The sequence below is a fragment of the Clupea harengus genome, chromosome 6 (genome assembly GCF_900700415.2).
Source record: "Clupea harengus chromosome 6, Ch_v2.0.2, whole genome shotgun sequence".
Lineage (NCBI taxonomy): Eukaryota > Metazoa > Chordata > Actinopteri > Clupeiformes > Clupeidae > Clupea > Clupea harengus.
This window is the reverse complement of record NC_045157.1, coordinates 4986443-5004734: the sequence shown is the minus strand read 5'-3', so window position 1 is coordinate 5004734 and position 18292 is coordinate 4986443. Positions and strand designations below refer to the sequence as shown.

At 45.0% G+C, this 18292-nt stretch overlaps 1 protein-coding gene across 1 annotated transcript in view; it reads left to right on the top strand.

Annotated features, from left to right (window-relative positions):
- Nucleotides 1-17877, top strand: part of LOC105894093 (gamma-aminobutyric acid receptor subunit alpha-2) — a 34512-nt gene extending 16635 nt beyond the window's left edge. Inside the window, exons 7-10 of the mRNA XM_031568820.2 lie at nt 1199-1336; nt 7107-7259; nt 11588-11790; nt 15323-17877. Of these exons, the coding sequence (XP_031424680.1) occupies nt 1199-1336; nt 7107-7259; nt 11588-11790; nt 15323-15607 (779 nt within the window). The 3' untranslated portion in view covers nt 15608-17877. The remainder of the gene's footprint in view (nt 1-1198; nt 1337-7106; nt 7260-11587; nt 11791-15322) is intronic.
- The last annotated feature ends 415 nt before the right edge of the window (nt 17878-18292 follow it).

Here is an 18292-nt window from a genome sequence, read left to right as displayed (position 1 = left end):
ATGGAGGTCTCATATTGTATATAAGGAAAAGAACACGCCTTGACCGGGGACTCCGCAGATTGATAGCCAGTATTAAGCGGATGCTAGATTCAATAAAGTTGTGAATTTGAACATTCCTTTTTATACTTAAACACTCGTGAACATATTTTTTTTGTGTAAATACATGACAGTTTGGCAATGAAGATGGCATGTTTATGTTGGAAGACACAGATTTAGCATGTTGAGCAACTCTGCTCAGGCAGAACTAGGCAGCGAATATAGAGCGGAACCAGTGAGAGGTTTGGCTCGTGGAAGGATCGCCAAACAGAAAATGGCCACTTAAAGGGAGCTTTTGGAAAATGCACCAAGTAGATGCTGCAGCACTTTCAAGCATGAGGTTCCAGCGTTCTCAAGCCGAGGTTACAGCGTCCTCAAGCATGAGGTTCCAGCGTTCTCAAGCCTAGGTTCCAGCGTTCTCAAGCCGAGGTTACAGCATTCTCAAGCCGAGGTTCCAGCGTTCTCAAGCATGAAGCCACGATTTCATCACCACCACCGTCCCACCGCTCCCCAGCAAGATGACGAATGCAACGCTCTCCAGCTTCAGACAGATGAAGGTTGCAATGATCCCCAGTTCTGGTTCTAGAGAAGAGACCGTTGTGCACCATCAAGGTGCCTGGCTGATGCAGTGTAGGACATCGACACTGGTCAGACTGTGGATTGATCAGACTGTGGACTGTGGACTGGTCAGACTGTGGACTGATCAGACTGTGGACTGTGGACTGTGTGGGCACATGCCAGCAAATTGTGTGCTGAAAAAGAGCCAATGAACATGATCAAGAGCCATTGCAATTGGAAGGCACATTCACAGCGAGGAACTTGCTGATTGCTGATCCTGCATTGAAGGGTAGTAACTGGATCAGCCAGCTCAAACTAGATTGGTCAAGAGTCAATAGACATGTGGTCAAGCCTGAGCTAGGGAAGCTAAAAGACATTGAAGCCAAGATACATGTAGCTGCAGACGCTGTGCCAAAGCTCTGTAAGCCAAGAAATGTACTTTATACATACCTTATGCCAGTTAGATGCCGCAGTCGAATCTTTCCCTTCTAATCTTTCCCTTCTCTTGCCTCAGTCGAATCTTTCCCTTGTCTGCTTATGCGCCTACATGGATATCTTCCTTGTTTAGTGAGATGCCCACTCAGAGCTTGTTCGTGTCTTCCAGATGCCTACACCATGTCAGAGGTCAACTATGAGTGGACTCCCAACGCCACAGTGGTGGTGGAAGAGGAGAGTTCCCGGCTCAACCAGTATGATCTGCTCGGACAGACCGTGGGACAGGAGACCATCAAGTCCAGCACAGGTGAGATAACACTAATGAAAGCACGTGGCAGCATTTTGACGCTTTACGTTTTTTCACCAACGGATTTGAATTATGGATTTGGTACCTAAAGAAATAACATTCGCTTTATAGCCTCCTAGTTACACTGTTATTACACCATTAAGTTCAGCGTTACTCAGTAATGATCTATCTGTAATGCCACCAGGACAGTCTGTACTTGTGTGTGTATATATATATATATAATAATCCAAACCCCATCCCCAATCTTAATCTTAGGATATGTAATCTCAATCATATAGGCTGGTACTCATTGGTACACCATTGTGCACTTAACTATGTTATTACAAATTAACAGCAGCATAGTAATATAATCCTCTTTGTTGCATAAGATGTGTTTTGTTGATGTAGGTATTCATGTCCTTCACCATATCAATGGGTCTCATGTAGTCTCGGTCGGCTGTCATGTTGTCATGTTGTCACATGTTGGCGAGGTTCGCACCTCTGGCGTGTCTGTGCAGTGCCCGCCCCGTCCCCTCCGTCTGTGCAGTGCCCTCCCAGTGCCCTCCCCGTCCCCTCCGTCTCGCACCCACCCAAAATAAAACATCTTTCAAATGGCTGCCCCTGAACACTGGCTGCACTTTCCAGCACGGTGCCATTTAGTCGGAGTGCAAACACACACGTTGGCACAGGCAGAAACCTGAGTCAGCAGCCACAACAGGACTTTCCACTTTGCCGGGAAGAGGCCACTGGAGGCTGGAGGCATCTGAGAGACGGATGGAAGAGCAGCCCGGGGGCTGGACACGGATAGACACAGATGGGGAAAGTCTCTTGTCTACTCTGTGCACTCTCTTTCTCTCTTTCTCTTTCTCTCTTTCACTTTCTCTTTCTCATTCTGTGCTTTCCCTCTCTCACTCTCATATTCTCATCCTGTTCCTTCCCTCGTCCCACGTTCTCTCTCTTTCTCTCCCTCTCTCCCCTTTTTGTCTCTCTGTCCCTCTCTCTCTTATTTTCATCCTGTTCCTTCCCCCACTCTCTCAGTCTCTTTTTTCTCTACCTCTACTCTGCCTCTGTCTTTCTGCCCTTTATCTCATCCTCTCTCTTCCTCTTTCTCTTTCTCTTTCTTGTTTTAAGTCCCTTCTCTCTCTCTCTCTCTCTCTTTCTCTCTCTCTCTCTCTCTCTCTTTCTCTCTCTCTCCCTCCCTGTCCTTTTTCCAGACAGGTGAGGTCAGCAGAGTTCTGAGAGAGAGAGAGAGAGAGAGAGAGAGAGAGAGAGAGAGATTTTGTATTTGGAGAGACCTAGCCCACAGGGAGCTAGCACTCACTGACTCAGACAGGAGGCTGTGGGGAAACTCCTACGTCGTCGTCGTGCCTGAGCTGTATGACCTGCTCACTTTGGGCCCCTTGGAGGTGGGGTCCGGTCTGGGAGCGGTGCGAGTTTGTGTCAAAAAGTCTCAGATTCATTAAAAAGAAAAAAGCTCAGTGGACGATGATTAACTCTAATCTGCCAGCACTAACATCTGACGGACATGTTTCAACGGCAGAAAGCTCTAACGTGTGACAGACATGTTTCAACGGCAGAAAGCTGGCATGTATAAAAGGACCCTTGAGTCACCTGAACGGCTCCTCTGTCTCCACTTCCCTCCTCTACACATCTACATGGCTTCTGTCACCATCAGATGTTTAAGCGCTCTCTGCATTGTACATGGAATGTCAATTTCATTATATTTTTAAACATCTCTATGCTCTCTATGAAGGCTTTTAACCCCAAATGTATTGGCCTGTTAGTATGATAAATGCAGAAGATCAGCAAGCATCTGATGGGCAGACATTTAGCATTAGAAAATGAATGTGTGACTCAGTCTGCTGACGCCTCTCAGTTATGCTTAACGCCCCTTGCTGATTCCACCTTTTTTTGGCCTTTTCTTGCCTACACAAAGGAAACTCGGTCAGAAACGTCCACGGCGGCAAAATCAGAAAACATCCGACTGATTCTGGAGCAGTTTGGGGGCCTGATATGGCACAGATTCGGTGCTGGTCGAGCATGATATTCACCAGGTCAGGGCTTGATTGATTCCAATGTCAGCGGATATCCAAGTTCATCCAACATTCTCTCCCCCGAAGCCCTCCATGACAATCCCTGACAGAGGCGTTAAGCTTAAGTGCGCTTTCATTATTTCTCCTGGAAAGCCAACTCCACCAGCGTGGAAATACCCTCCATTGTATCCCCACAGCCTGTCTTCCTCTGTAAGGTCACCGTACCCTCAACCCCCAACACGCCGGCTTGTGTTCTCAAGCTGAGCGCAGAACGCGCGGTTAAACCACTCAGCACATCATCACCAGACTCTCTCTGCAGGGGCTTTCGAAGACTTCTAGATGGTCTGACTTTGGATTAATCATTCATTATAACAGTGTCAGTGGATAGTCTACCATGCAGGGGAATCTAGGTCGTTTGGCACACTTGACTGTTCACTTGAGCTGAAGGGGTGTTTGGGGACATCTTGCATAGTGCCACGAGCCCTGTAGCCACTTAACAAGGAGAGAGAGAGTGAAATAAATGAGGGGAAAAAAGCTTCACGTTGTTATGTTTCACACTCAGTTCAATTTGGCATCATCTCCAGTCTCAAAAATGAACGCAGCGTGTTGGAGTTCATGTTGGAGTTCCAGAACAGATCTGTAACCTGTCTGAGCAGGTAGCGATGCAGCTGCTGTGATGGTTACTGCTGGGTGTGTGTGTGTGCGTGCGTGCGTGTCTGTGTGTGTGTGTGTGTGTGTGTTCTATGTCAGTGCCATCAGACAGGGATATCCTCTTGCTCCACTACAAACCTTAGTGGAAGTGTGTTTTGTGTTGACTTTCAAAGGTCATTTAACCTAAAGAAGAGATAGATGTTGACTTCTTTTCCCTTTCAGGCATGAACACACACTCACGCATACATGCATATGCTCTCTCTCTCTCTCTCTCTCTCTCTCTCTTTCTCTCTTTCTCTCCCTCTGTCTCTCTTTCTGTCTCTCTCTCGCTCTCACACACACACACACACATTGCATAACTTAACCTACATGTAGTAACATAAAAAGACACACACATGCACACTCACACTCTCTCTTTTTTTAAAAGATCACTGTCGCACACACACACACACACACACACACACACACACACACACACACACACACACACACACACACACACATAAGGTCCTATTCAGTAGCCCTGTGAATGCGTACATGAAGGGTTCATTTCCATCTAATTGGCTAGCACTTGCTTTTCTCCTCTCCTAATCAAAGAAAAGCCGAGTTTCGCAGGAATAACGGGATGACCCAAATTCCTTCATTGACACTGTCTTCCGATTCATTATGTATTTGCATTGCAAGTGGGGCGCTGGTGTCATCATTGCAGGAACGGCACAGGCCTCTCTGTGAGCGGCGCTCGTTCAGTATCATTCGCTAATTAAGAGCCTCGCTTTTCCGCCGTCATTCAGACGCAGAGGAACTAATTTGACCAACTCGTCATCGCTCATTCCACCATTTATTTGCTGGAGAAGACAGAAATTGGCCGATGTTTCCTGTGAGGAAATTGGGTCGAGGTCTGCTGAGAGTAGACATAAAATGTCCGTTGTTCCTGTGAGGAAATTGGATCGAGATCTGCTGGAGAAGACAGAAAATGGCCGTTGAGCCTGTGAAGACATTGGATCGAGGTCTGCTGTGAGAAGACAGAAAATGTCCGTTGTTGCTGTGAGGAAATTGGATTGAGGTCTGCTGAGAGACATCAATAAAGCTGAAAGGAGATGAACAAGGTCTTTGGAAAATCGAGCATCCAAGGTTTTTACCGCGTTCTTCAATACAAATGTCTGACTTGCTTTACAGTAGTTATTGTCAATGAAATAGTAATTGTTGAAGGCACCACCGGCCATTGTACACACTCTTTCCCTCTTTTTGAAAAGACAGAATTGGAATGCAATTGGGAGGGATGCTTGGTACATATTCTTTTCTGCCATGTTAACCTTCAAAACCTATAACAGTTAAAGAGTGCACTGACACTGCAAGCTTTTAGTGCAAAAATGAATCTTAAATCAAACTATTAATCTGGGGAGATGGAGACTGAGATAACAAGGTCTCCAGTCTGTGCCCAGCTCCCTCTTCTCTTCCCTAACACCATCTTCCATGGCTGGGTGAGTTTACTGGCTTCCCCACCCCCTCAGAGGGGCGAACACCCTCTGCCCTTTAGACGACTCTTTGTTGATTTGAGGTCTTCATAAGTGTGTTCCCTTTAGACGACTCTTTGTTGATTTAAGGTCTTTATAAGTGTGTTCTTTTTAGACGACTCTTTGTTGATTTGAGGTCATGATAACTGTGTTCTCTTTAGACGACTCTTTGTTGATTTAAGGTCTTTATAAGTGTGTTCTCTTTAGACGACTCTTTGTTGATTTGAGGTCATGATAAGTGTGTTCTCCCAAGGCCCAGTTTCTAGTCAGTTTCTTTGTGTGTTTTTAAATGTCTAGTCTGTCATCATACGGTTCGGAGGGATGGTGGTGGCGGTGGTTTGGGGGTGGGGGGGTAAGCGGCGGGGGGGGTGAGGCTGGCAGCCGAGGCTGACTTTGACAGGGCGACCACTGGGTGATTATCATCTTCATGCTGTAATTACCATCTTCACGGTCAGAGTAAAGAAGCATTAAGCCTCTCGGAGGAAAAATCCCTCTTCCTCCCTCAGTCCCCTCCCCATCAGCCTCTGGGCCTCTCACCCTCCCGCGCCTCTGAATGAGCAAGAGCCATCGCCACACAAATTAAATTACAGAGGTACAGGAGTCTTTAGTGTACAAAGACACAGAACAGCCTCTTTGTCTGTGGATTCCTCTTCAGGGAGGTATACACACACTCACTCACACACACACACAAACACACACACACAAAGACACACACACACACTCTCATACAAACGCACACACACACACACACACACACACACACACACACACACAGACACACACTCTCATACAAACGCACACACACGAACACACACACACACACACACACAGACACACACACATACGCACGCGCACACACATATATACACTCTCACAAACACACACACACACGTATAGGCATTCAGCAGAGAGGACGAGAAGGCTACGGCAAGCAGTGTATGCTCGCACAAAAGAGGCACTGCTAAATCTTTGGGGATTATGGAGGGGGGGAGAGAAAAAACCCTACTCTGCACGCTCGACAGAAGACAGGGAGTTCCCCCTCTGCCAAGTGGCAGAATCAAGGCATCCTTTCCAGAATCACAAGGACTGAGACACATTCCTCTCTTCTGTTGCCATGGACAACGGGCATATTCCTCCCCTCCTGTCTCATGCGCTCTCCTCGGAGAGGGGTTCTCAGTTCCAGAGAGAGGCATTGTGCCCACCGCCTGTCTCTGAAAGTGAACCAGTCGTGCAAATGATGCTGTCGTAATACTCTTCATGCCATTACTGTATCTATGTGGTGTCTCTTCTCGTTTAGTCTTTTTCTCCCCCGTGTTTCCATGAAAGTGAAATGACATGATCGCACATTAGCATTGGGGTTCAGTAAGTTCATGGCAAACCTTTTGGTCTGCTCGAAATTCCGGAGGGGGGAACGTTTTCACTGCGCCGTTGGTCAGGAAAGAGCTAGGGTTCGGCGCGGTTCCTGTTCCCTCGTTCCGCTAATGCACCCTTCCGGAACTCCCTGTGCCCTGCCTCTCTCGTCCAATTGAATGTGTAATAATTCCCAGTACCGTTGGCCTACTTACAGTAATTGATTTTTCTCCACCCACACAGGCGAGTACACGGTCATGACGGCCCATTTTCATCTGAAGAGGAAGATCGGCTACTTCGTGATCCAGACGTACCTGCCCTGCATCATGACTGTCATCCTCTCGCAGGTGTCCTTCTGGCTCAACCGGGAGTCGGTTCCTGCCAGGACTGTGTTCGGTGAGTGCCGAGCCCGAGTCGTCAGAGCCCCTCACCCCTCATCGTCTGCCCCCACCCCCCCCCACCCCTCATGCTAAAGGGCTCCGGTGATCCCCCGTCTGCCACGCACTGACAGGGACTGTACATCAAGGTGTCACGTCGTGTTTATGGTGTGTTTGTGGGGAGTTGTGCATTTTTGAATGATGTTGGGGGGCAGGGGGAATCGCTAGCCTTTCAGAGGGATGGGATGGGATTGGATTGAAGGGATCGTTTGCCGGATCCTTTGAGTATGGGAAAAAAACACCTTGATTGTGAGAATATCGGATGACTAATACAATTCGAAATTAAATTAGTGTGTTCGTATTGAGACAGAATGAGCTCTCTCCAGACACTTTTTATGCTGCGCCAGGTTTTCATATTCTCAGGGGATAAAATGTTGAGCTTGGAAAAGGTTCTTGCATTGTCTTCCGTTTGAGGAATTATGGGGGATTGAGTCCACCTGATCACATTACGGAGGTGGTTCCCAGACCTCTGGGGCTGGAGCTGAACCTCGTCTCTGGCTCACATCCAGAAGTCCTTCCGTCTCCGTCTGTCTCCCCCCGTCTTACTCTCGGGCTCGGGCTCTGTCTCTTTTTCTCCCTCTGTCTCTTCTTCTCTCTCTCTTCTTCTCTCTTTCTCTCTGTATCTGTCCCTCTCACTGTCTTTCCGCCTTTCTCTCCTTGTCTATCGCTTAATCTCTGTCTGTCCCTCTTTCCTGTTTTCTCTCTCTCTTTCTCCCTCTTTCTCTTACTCTCTTACTTCCTCCGTCTCTGTCTGCCGCTCTATCAGTCTGTCTCACTCTCTTGTGTCCTCTCCAACATCACAATTATATGATCTTAGTGTGTGTGTGTGTGTGTGTGTGTGTGTGTGTGTGTGTGTGTGTGTGTGTGTGTGTGTGTCTGTGTGTGTGTGTGTGTGTGTGTGTGTGTGTGTGTGAGTGCTTATCCATGGCTGACACCTCTGAGTCTCTGCTCAGTACCCAGCTCACACCGCCTCCTGCCACTGTTGACTCCCCAGTGCTGTGGCCCCGAGTAATGCTCTCCGCAGCATCTGCCAGCCTGACCCCCCCCCCCCCACACACACACACACACAAACCCCTTACCCACAATACCCACTCTCTCCTCCCCAAACCCCTCACCTACCATCTCATGTGGGCATACAAAGTGGCACGGTCCCCAACCCCGTGCTCCCATGCCAGCCTCGTCCTCGGGCTCAGTGATTACACGTGAGCCTGTTGAAATGGCCACCAAACTGGGACATGGAGTCTGAACACACCTACTGCACGTGTGCCTGTGTAAAGGCCTCCGCGCTGCTCACTCACAGAGCTGTATTTGTTTAGGGTGAGGAAGAGATATTCATGGAGATCCCATTATGAGATGAGTACATGCAAAGTGTAAAGTGCACCTGGGGGGTTGGGGGGGAGGGGGAGTTACTTCTCCAGGCGCTTGTGTGAGTGACAGTTAGGGTGAGATTCAAACCCCTCAGGTCGGTGGCATTGTGGTCATGTAAAGGCCGTCCCCCCAACACCCCTGGGCCAGCAGCTAGCAGCTAAAACAGGCCAAGGCACAGGAGTTAGAAAGGTTAGCAGTAAGAGGAGTAGGAGCAGATCTGTCAGATGGAGTTGTTGAAAGGGAGGATTTTTTTCCTCTCTTGCTCTCTCTCTCTCACGCTCTCTCTCCACACCAAAGGTCATAGAAGTTCATTACATTGAGCAGAGAGCCACAACAGCTTACAGCTCAAGCATGGTCTACAGTTAAGGTCCTTCTCTACCACTGCACATGCTCTCTGGTCAAGATCAGCATTGGTGAATGTTTCACAAAAAGGAAAAAATTATGTTTTCTCCCCTAGGTGTCATTAACTTCTAATGGCTGTTAAGCTTTTTTTAGCTTAATGTGCTTTGGGTGTGTTTTAGCGCTGAGTTCATTTCACTCGTGTGGCTGATGAGGCTTTAATGACTTCACTATTTCAGGGCTCGCTGTTGAAGTCCAGGGGGTCACCCTTAAAGCCAAGGAGATGTCCAGGGAGAGAGAGCTGATTTATTTTTAGATTATTGGATCATTTAGATCATCTTTTATTATCGTTAGTATGAAACTAAACACCTTCTGAGCCCTCGCCTCTCTGACCTCATGAGTCCTAGACGTCTGACTTTTAAACATTTTTCATAACGTGTATCAAAGTATGTTCCATTTTTTTTTAAATATCAACGCTGTCATATTTAATAGTAGAATAAGATTGAATGTATCCTTCTGATGCTTTTCTAGGAACTATTTAGCCCAATTTGGGCACGTGACCTTGTTGTCAAACTGGGGCTTCAAAAAGCGAAGAACTCGGTAATTAATTCTAATTAATCACCCTTTTAATCTCTCTGTGAATTAATGAGTGGTTCAGTCAGCCATGATTGCAACACACCTAGCTCAATCTGCTGCCTTTGCTTAGTTAATTGTAGTTCATGGTGTGCAGATGTGATATATGCCATAAATCAAAGTTTTAACAGAAGATTAAAGGATTCAATTGTGCCACTACATCGGATTTCTCACATGTTTAAGATCCTAATGGGTAGTATTTCGGACCATCACAGCTCGGGATGGATTTGGAATGAAAGGGTGTTCCCTCAGGATGGGTAATCCGTAACACTCTAGGACTGTTGAGGGTTCTTTGAGATGGGCCCTTGGTGTTCTGGCGATGGGTGGTTCTGTAGTCTCATTGACAATCTGATCAGGTCCGTCCTGCCGAAATGATGGAAACATATTTCATCTCACAGGGGAGAGCCAAACTCTGTCCAATATTTATTTCCGCCCCGTCGTTTGCCTCCCCCGATCTGAAGATTAGTGGCTGTTTCATCGATATGAATGAGCCGATTAGGAGGGTATTTGCTTTGGCAAACAGACCCGGTCAGTTGTTTGGCAATCAGTTTGTGTTGTGGCCCTACCTCTTCATCTGTCCGCTATCATCTTAAATTACCCCTCTTCCAAAGAGCCATTCATTTTCGAGCCCAGGTCATCACCACTGTATATCTTTTTGGATAGATAGATAAAGATAGATAGATATTTTAATATTTTGAATTTATGACTGTTGTTCTTGTGACCATTGATGAACAAATATGAGCTATTTGTCCTGGAGGTCAAGGGTCAGAGAATGATCTCTCTGGGGTGTAGACAGTGGGTGTTGCTGGGAATGTTTTTTTTTTTTTTTTACCTCAGACGATCAGGTGTCATATTTTTCTCACAGACTCGGGGGAGGAGGCACAGGAGTGTTTGACGCCGCTGGAAATTAATTAGGAGCTTTTATTTATGCGCTTTGATAGACTTCACTGGTTCTCATGTCTACGGGCATTCCTCAAGGATTCCTCAAGATCTCTGTCTTCACACCAACACAGGAGTTACAGAGAGGTTTTTTTTGTAATGGTTGGGCCCTCAGGAGTCCCGACGTGATGTCACCAATGCTTGGAGGGCCTCGGCACTAACCGTCTGTGGAGAAGACAATCTGCCAGTTAAGCCTCATTAAGGTCAATGTCTGATTCCTCCTCGCCAGAGCGGGCTGCCAATGCGCTTTATTTTCCAAGCAATTAAAAAAAAAATACGGAAAGTAGGTTAGAATAATTCAAAGCACTTTGCGTCAGTTCTTCCCGAGTGTAAAAATACACTCCTAAATAACTTTTTTTTCTCGCCAGAAAAGAGGATGAAATGTTTTCACAAAATAGAGAGAAAGGGAGAGAGAGAGAGAGAGAGAGAGAGAGAGAGAAAGGGAAAGCCAGGGAACACTGCAGGTTCAGTGGAGCATGAATAGACGCAGCGTTTCCGTCCAGTTGGCTAATGATGACCCTAAACAATGAGAGCAAATGTGGCACAGAAAGATACGCCGGGCCCTCTCTCCTCTCTCTTCCACCTCCTCTCCCTCCCTCTCCCTCTCTCTCTCTCTCCTCCACCACCTCCTCTCCCTCCCTCTCCCTCTCTCCCTCTCTCCCTCTCTCCTCCACCTCCTCTCCCTCTCTCTCTCTCTCTCCTCCATTCTCCTCTCCCTCTCTCTTCCGGAAGTATCCGCCGAGAATAGTAATCAACTGATGGTGGCAGCCCTGCTGGAGCTCCACTGGGTTTAGATGTGTTTCCACAATAGTGCCTGCGCTATTCAGACTCTCGCTGAATGCCCGTGCCGTGGAGGTTCATGGATCCATGGCTCCTGTGGTGTGCATGCCTAAAGTCAAGGACGTTGCTGTGGCTGTTATTATTTTCATCCGCTGGGGTCCGCTTTCAATACAGATTTCACAGAAACAGAAAAAAGTCTTTACGCTGAATTTCTCTTTTGTGTTCCAGGCGTGACGACTGTCCTGACCATGACCACCCTGAGCATCAGCGCTCGTAACTCCCTGCCCAAGGTGGCGTACGCCACCGCCATGGACTGGTTCATCGCCGTGTGCTACGCGTTCGTCTTCTCCGCCCTCATCGAGTTCGCCACCGTCAACTACTTCACCAAGCGTGGCTGGGCTTGGGATGGGAAAAGCATCGTCACTGAAAAGGTAAAGGGAGCCTCCACAGCTCAGCTGTCACGATCAATTTTCTCTGAGAGGCGCGCATTGATGTGATCGATCGGAAGGTGACATCCCATCACAATCTATGGTAATACAGCACAGAAGGGATTTCCACAAGCATTGTAGGTTAATTATCCCTTGGTGGTGTCACCATGGGCCCAGCAATTGTGGGCTACTGTGTTCTCTTCTTCCAGGGCAGCAGGATAAAACACAAAAGCTAAGGCATCATAATAATAAAGCTTTGCTTTAAGAAATAACTATTGTTTTATTAACACCAGGAAATAAGTAACCAACGGTGTTTGTGAAAATAACTGAAGTGTGTTCATGTCCTAATAATAAAGCTTTGCTTTAAGAAATAACTATTATTTTATTAACACCAGGAAATAAGTAACCAACGGTGTTTGTGAAAGAAATAACTCAAACCATTGATGTGTCCATCCAGTTGCTCCTCTCCTCTCTACACAAAGGGGTGTATCTCATTGTTGTACGCTTCTCTGGCCCCCTGTGTGCAGAGTAGGGTAAGCAGAGAGAGAGAGAGAGAGAGAGAGAGAGAGAGAGAGAGAGAGAGAGAGAGAAACAGAGAGGCCAGTCGATGCAGCAGGCTTTTAGCTTCCTGCAGAGAGGCGGAGGCTCCATCACCAGCCCTCCAAGTGGAACAGAGAACAAATGAGCTGAGATTAAAAAAAAAAAAAAGAAAACGTCAAAAGGGGTAAAACAGCAGGAAAGGGGGATTGTGGTGGGGAAGACAGGGCTCTGTCCAGACTGATAAGATTAAAGTCAATCGCAAACTAGGAAGAATGCATTTAATTATACGAAGGTGCATACTGTATGGAGAGGCTGTATGAAAATGTGATATTAAGATAAATATTTAATGAATATAAACAGTTCATTAAAGAATAAAGGACACAGACAGAAAAAACACTGGAAGATTAGGTTTAAATAGGGGTGTTTATTACAAAAGAACAAAATTGTAAGATGAAGGTGTGTGTGTGTGTGTGTGTGTGTGTGTGTGTGTGTGTGTGTGGTGTGTGTGTGTGTGTGTGTGTGTGTGTGTGTGTGTGCGTGTGTGTGTGTGTGTGTGTATCCCACTGTCCACTCATCGTCCTGCCCCTCACCAGCTCCCCACCCTCACGTCCCCTGATAGCACTACAGAGGATTCTCAGAGTAATGAATGGCTTCTATAAATACGCCCCGCGCACCAATCCTGATGGATGTGCTCTCAGAACAAAACACACCATTTCAGATATTATCACGCTAGGTACTAGTGCTTGTTTTTGTATTTGCTCAGGAAGTGGCTGGAGATTAAGTTGTTAAGATGTTATCGCCATGACTTCAGAGACACTAACCCCCCCCCCCCCCCCTCTGCATACTGAAGCGAAACTGTAGGTCAGTTTGCGCAGCAGGTCAATTTAATTTTAATTAAGTGAGATACATTAGACAGTAGCCATTGTGTTTGTTTAAAGGGCCGATGCGATTAGACAACACAGAAGTCTTAGCTCTGCATATATGCTCTCTGAGTGATTGACTGGCAGATAGAAGCTGATTTCTCCTCTCTGGTGCATCCTTCTACACATGATTGCTGATCCACAGATACAGTGCCTGCTCTCACAATGCAGGGGTGTGTGTGCGGAGGGGGTGAGAGCAGGGGAAATTGCCTTTAGCTAGCGCTAGCTCGGGATGCAGATCAATGTGCAATATCTTTATGCTGGCTGGTCAGCCAGGAATGTCTGCTCATGAATTTCTGGGCTTATAAATTTCCGGAGCTCCATTCAAACGTTGCGACGTAATTCTCTCATATCGCCGCTGCTCAAGACTCCCCCAACCCCTCACTTTGTGTGGTTCTTCAAAATGAATGATATGTGCACAGGATACTCAAGACTCCCCCCAACCCCTCACTTTGTGTGGTTTATTCAAAATGAATTATATGTGCACAGGGTTCACACATTGAGTATTCATGGATGTCTTCAGCCCATCCAAATTATACAGCATAAATGTCATCAGGCCAATCAGATGAGACACTCTGTTGAAACCCCTGTGCCTGCGAAGATAATGGAAAGTCTAAGAATGAGGAGAGACATATTTGGGTTCTAGGCAAAGACCACTCACACGGGCATGCATAGTAAGCTAATAACAAACCTGTCAGCTCTTATATGCCATGCAGGTTATTGTCATTCACTGGGCATAACATGTGAAATAAGATAAGATGAGATCAAATAAGATACGATAATCCTTTATTAATCCCACAACTGGGAAATCTGCTACAACCGCACAGGGAAGAGTGCAAGGAACAGCATCAGTAAAAGAAAGCAAGATATAATAATACAAGTTATAGTAAATGCAATGAAATAAAGAATAAGTAAAAAGAAATAGACAGTGGACAATTAAGTAAGACATTACAGTGATATTGCACGTGTGTAGCAGTGTATGTATGTATTCAATTTAAATATATTAAAAAGCCTTAATTAAATACATTCATGCACAATTCAGTTTATGGAGAAAAATGGGTAAACAGTCGGGGGGAAAAGGAAATAAAAGAACTCCTCTGTAATCTTTCTTTCCATAGATAAAAATGCCACTTAAAGCAGTAATTAATATATATATATACATAATTAATATAATATAAACTGGACATAGATGCACATAGATTCATTTCTTGCTGCATGTTGATGCATTTTACTATATGCGTTGGCATCACTCATGCATAACTTGTGTATACCTGCAGACCCCAGCCAAAGCATTTACATACTACTTAATGATAAATACGCACTATAACCCATTTGTCATGAAAATGGCACTGCTAGGAGGGGTCATGTCACATGCAGATCTAGATTCTCTTACACTGGCCTCAAAACTTCGTCCAGATGTAATTAGCAGATTGAATTAATGAGACCCAACCAAAAAGTTGCACTGTTATATCCTGTTGAATTGTTAATGGTGTGTGGCTTGGCGGTATGGTTGACACCCCACTGCTCCTTGCACTGCTACGATTTTGCATTTAGATTGATGCATTAGCCTTTCGCCAATCTCATTAATTAACGTTGCTGCACTCCCAAGAGTGTATGCATCAAGCATAGCTCTTGGGAACAGGAAGTGTCTCTTAAGATGTATGTGTGTGTGTGTGTGTGTGTGTATGTGTGTGTGTGTGTGTGTGTGTGTGTGTGTGTGTGTGTGTGTGTGTGTGTTTTTGTTTGTTTTGTTTGTTTTGTGGGGATTTTCTTTTTTACAATCACACATCAGTAAAACACCCAATCAGATTGCCTCAGCATGACTCAGCTGCGGTTCCACCAGGAGGACTCAAGAAGCTCAAATGAATTTGACGATTGCATCCACATAAATGGCACAAGTTAAACAGTAAAACAAGACAAGTTCACATAGGTCTTTTTGAGCATTGATTCATTCTCTTTGTAAATAGTGTTACCTTCATTAGCTCAATTGTATTGTGAATTTGGAAGGGATACAACTTCTCTATGAATCTATCATGTCTAACTGTCGCGCGTCTCTCCTCGAATGCTCCGCACAGAAAAAGGAAAAGGCCTCGGTGATGAAGAAGAACAACGCGTACGCTGTTGCCGTGGCCAACTACGCCCCCAACATCACCAAGGACTCCACGCTGCCCACCATCGCCAAGGGCGGCGACCCTAACAAACCCAAGCAGGCGGAGAAGAAGTCCTTCAACAGCGTGAGCAAGATCGACCGCATGTCCAGGATCGTCTTCCCTATGCTCTTCGGCAGCTTCAACCTGGTGTACTGGGCCACCTATCTAAACAGGGAACCCGTCATAAAGGACATGGTGCCCTCAACCTAGGGGGCGGCGCTAGAGACACACCAAATAGCCCTAGAGACTGCTGATACTCCTGTGCACTGGCTGGGTCAGAAACAAGGCAGACTAGTTGTGGGTAGTTTCCAGGTCTTTTCTTTCCTCCCTTTTTCTACATATTCTTTTTTCTGCAGTGCTTTTGGACTGACATTTGCCTTTGTAAATAATGTGTTATTTATAATAATCTTTACGTTTTGGGTGGGTGGGGTGGGGGGAGGGGGGGGGGGGGCAGTCACTAGTACTTGTGTCAGTGTGTTTATCATTTACAGTTTGTGATATTTTGGCGGTATTAAAAGAACGTTATTTCAGAACTAGTTCTTTTTTTGGGAGCGATGAGACAAAATATGATATCGCTGTACTGTATCTATTCAGTTATTCCTGTTTTCTCTGAAACGTTGCCTTTCCATTGGCTCTGTGATGGTGCTTATTTTGTGATGACATTACACAAATATGTATGATCATAATTATAGTCATCTCCAGTAATCTCTTCTACGCTAGCCACCTTTAACCACCCTTGTTTAGACATATAGAGGCATCACTGCATAGCTCTCCTTTAACCACCCTTGTTTAGACATATATGCGCATCACTGCAAAGCTCTCCATTTGGAACTCTCAAACAGAATGGATTTATTTTAAAAGTGAAAACACCTTCACAACACCTCAACACCTTCACAGAGGATGATGATTTATTTATTTATTTATTTATTTATTTTATTATGATTTTTTAGGTTAAGGTTTCGACACAAGTGCAGGTTTAGCCTTAAGTGCTTTTTGCTTTAGTCTCCAAACCTTCTCTGTTTTATTCTCCTGACTCCTTACTGATCCTCTAGGAAAGTAAACGACTAAAGCTAAGTTGATCACGGCAGCTGTGCTTTTTGAGACCTGATCATTTGATACCATGGTATTGCATCTCAAGATGTCTGGCTTGCATGCACTGAATCTCTCTTCTACAAATGTGGCTAACTTTGGACTGGCATTGAGGCGAATATTAGACGGCTGTGGGTGCTTACCTCTCGTTCTTATCACTGGTGAAGTGATTGGCAGTGCATTTTCTAACAGTGTTGTACGGACCAAAACACCTGCAAGTGCTACAAGTCCAACTGCATGTTTGATAGCAAAAATAGCATTTATATTTTGTGTTAATTACCTTTTGACAACAAAGAGACAGAGACAGATTTTTTTCTATATTCCGCATAGGTTGTCTTTAAAAGCACTTGTCTGTCCTTGTTTTCACAGATATATTACAGCATAGCAAACAATTACCACTAACTGTAAATATCCATGTTCTCACTAAATTGTCAGTAGCAACTCTCTCTTTCTCTCTCTCTTTCTTTCTCTCTCTCTTTCTCACTGTCGTATGATCTTTTATTGTCAATATGTACAGTTTTATAGATGTCCAGTTTTGACGAGAGCATTGCAGACTATTGCTTTGCTAAGTGGTTTGTTCATCAGTCGCAGCCATGATTCATCTAGGACACAGAACACTATTCACCTTAGCATGCAGAACACATGGACTAATATCCCAAAATATGATAGCAGATTACACCAAATGATTGGAGCTAAATTTCAGAATTACAGTAATTACAATCAACGATTACTTGATTTTTGTCAGATATCAGTGTTCTGATTTAGTTCAGTAATTCAAATAAAACATTCACCGGTGAGAAAAGTGATGTTCTAGGTGACCCTTCAGCAGTGACATCTTCAGTAATCATTTCTAAACTAGCTCTCTTTTCTGCATCGTTGGCTGTGCAGATACAGTTAAAGCAATAAAATGCAGATGGAATGTCACCAGATTTCTTATTGAGAGCCGCTGTAAGCATAAGGAATGTAATCAAACTTTTATTTTTTAAATGTATTTCTTTTGAGGTTTATTTATTTATTTATTTATTCATTCATTTATTTATCTGTTTTTCTCATGCAGGGTTTTAAAAACATTTCTGCTTCAGTTTACAAATATGTATAAATATAATATAACAACTGGAACACCCCACATATTTTGGATTATTTTCTACAGCATGGCTCATTCTTGTGTCTTTTCTCTACATGTTGTACAAAACCTGTTTGTTTGTTTGTTTGTTTGTTTGTTTGTTGACATTTTTTGGGAACATGTATGTGGGCAGGTGTCCAAAACTATTCCACCTGGTGTCTTATCCCTGCTTGGTCAGGTTCTGTTTTATAAATATTGATCTTTACTCTTATCTTCCTCTTTCAAAGGCTTCTTGCTATAAGGATGAATAAAACAAATGAATGATGCACTCAGGTAATGCTTGTGTCCTTTCATCCAACACTCCAAATAACTTTACAAAAATGACACTTTAGGTTCAGGTTTGATCAGTTATAGCAATATCAGTATAAGACAATGTGCACATTATTACCAGTAAAAGCTGCTATTGTATCTATAGATTCACAAGGTACCAAAGGTTCACTACAGGTCTCTGCCTTTTCAGTAGCGGTTGGTTCATCTTCGCTTTGATTAGACATTCCTGCAAGCCCCCAAATAAAACAGTCCCCCCCCCCCCACACACACACACACACAAACCCTTGCCCCCCCTTAAACAGACCTCCCCACACACACACACACACACCCTTCCCCCCCTTAAAAAGAACCACACACACACACCCTTGCCAGACAGACTCCAAACACACACACACACACACACACCCTTGGTT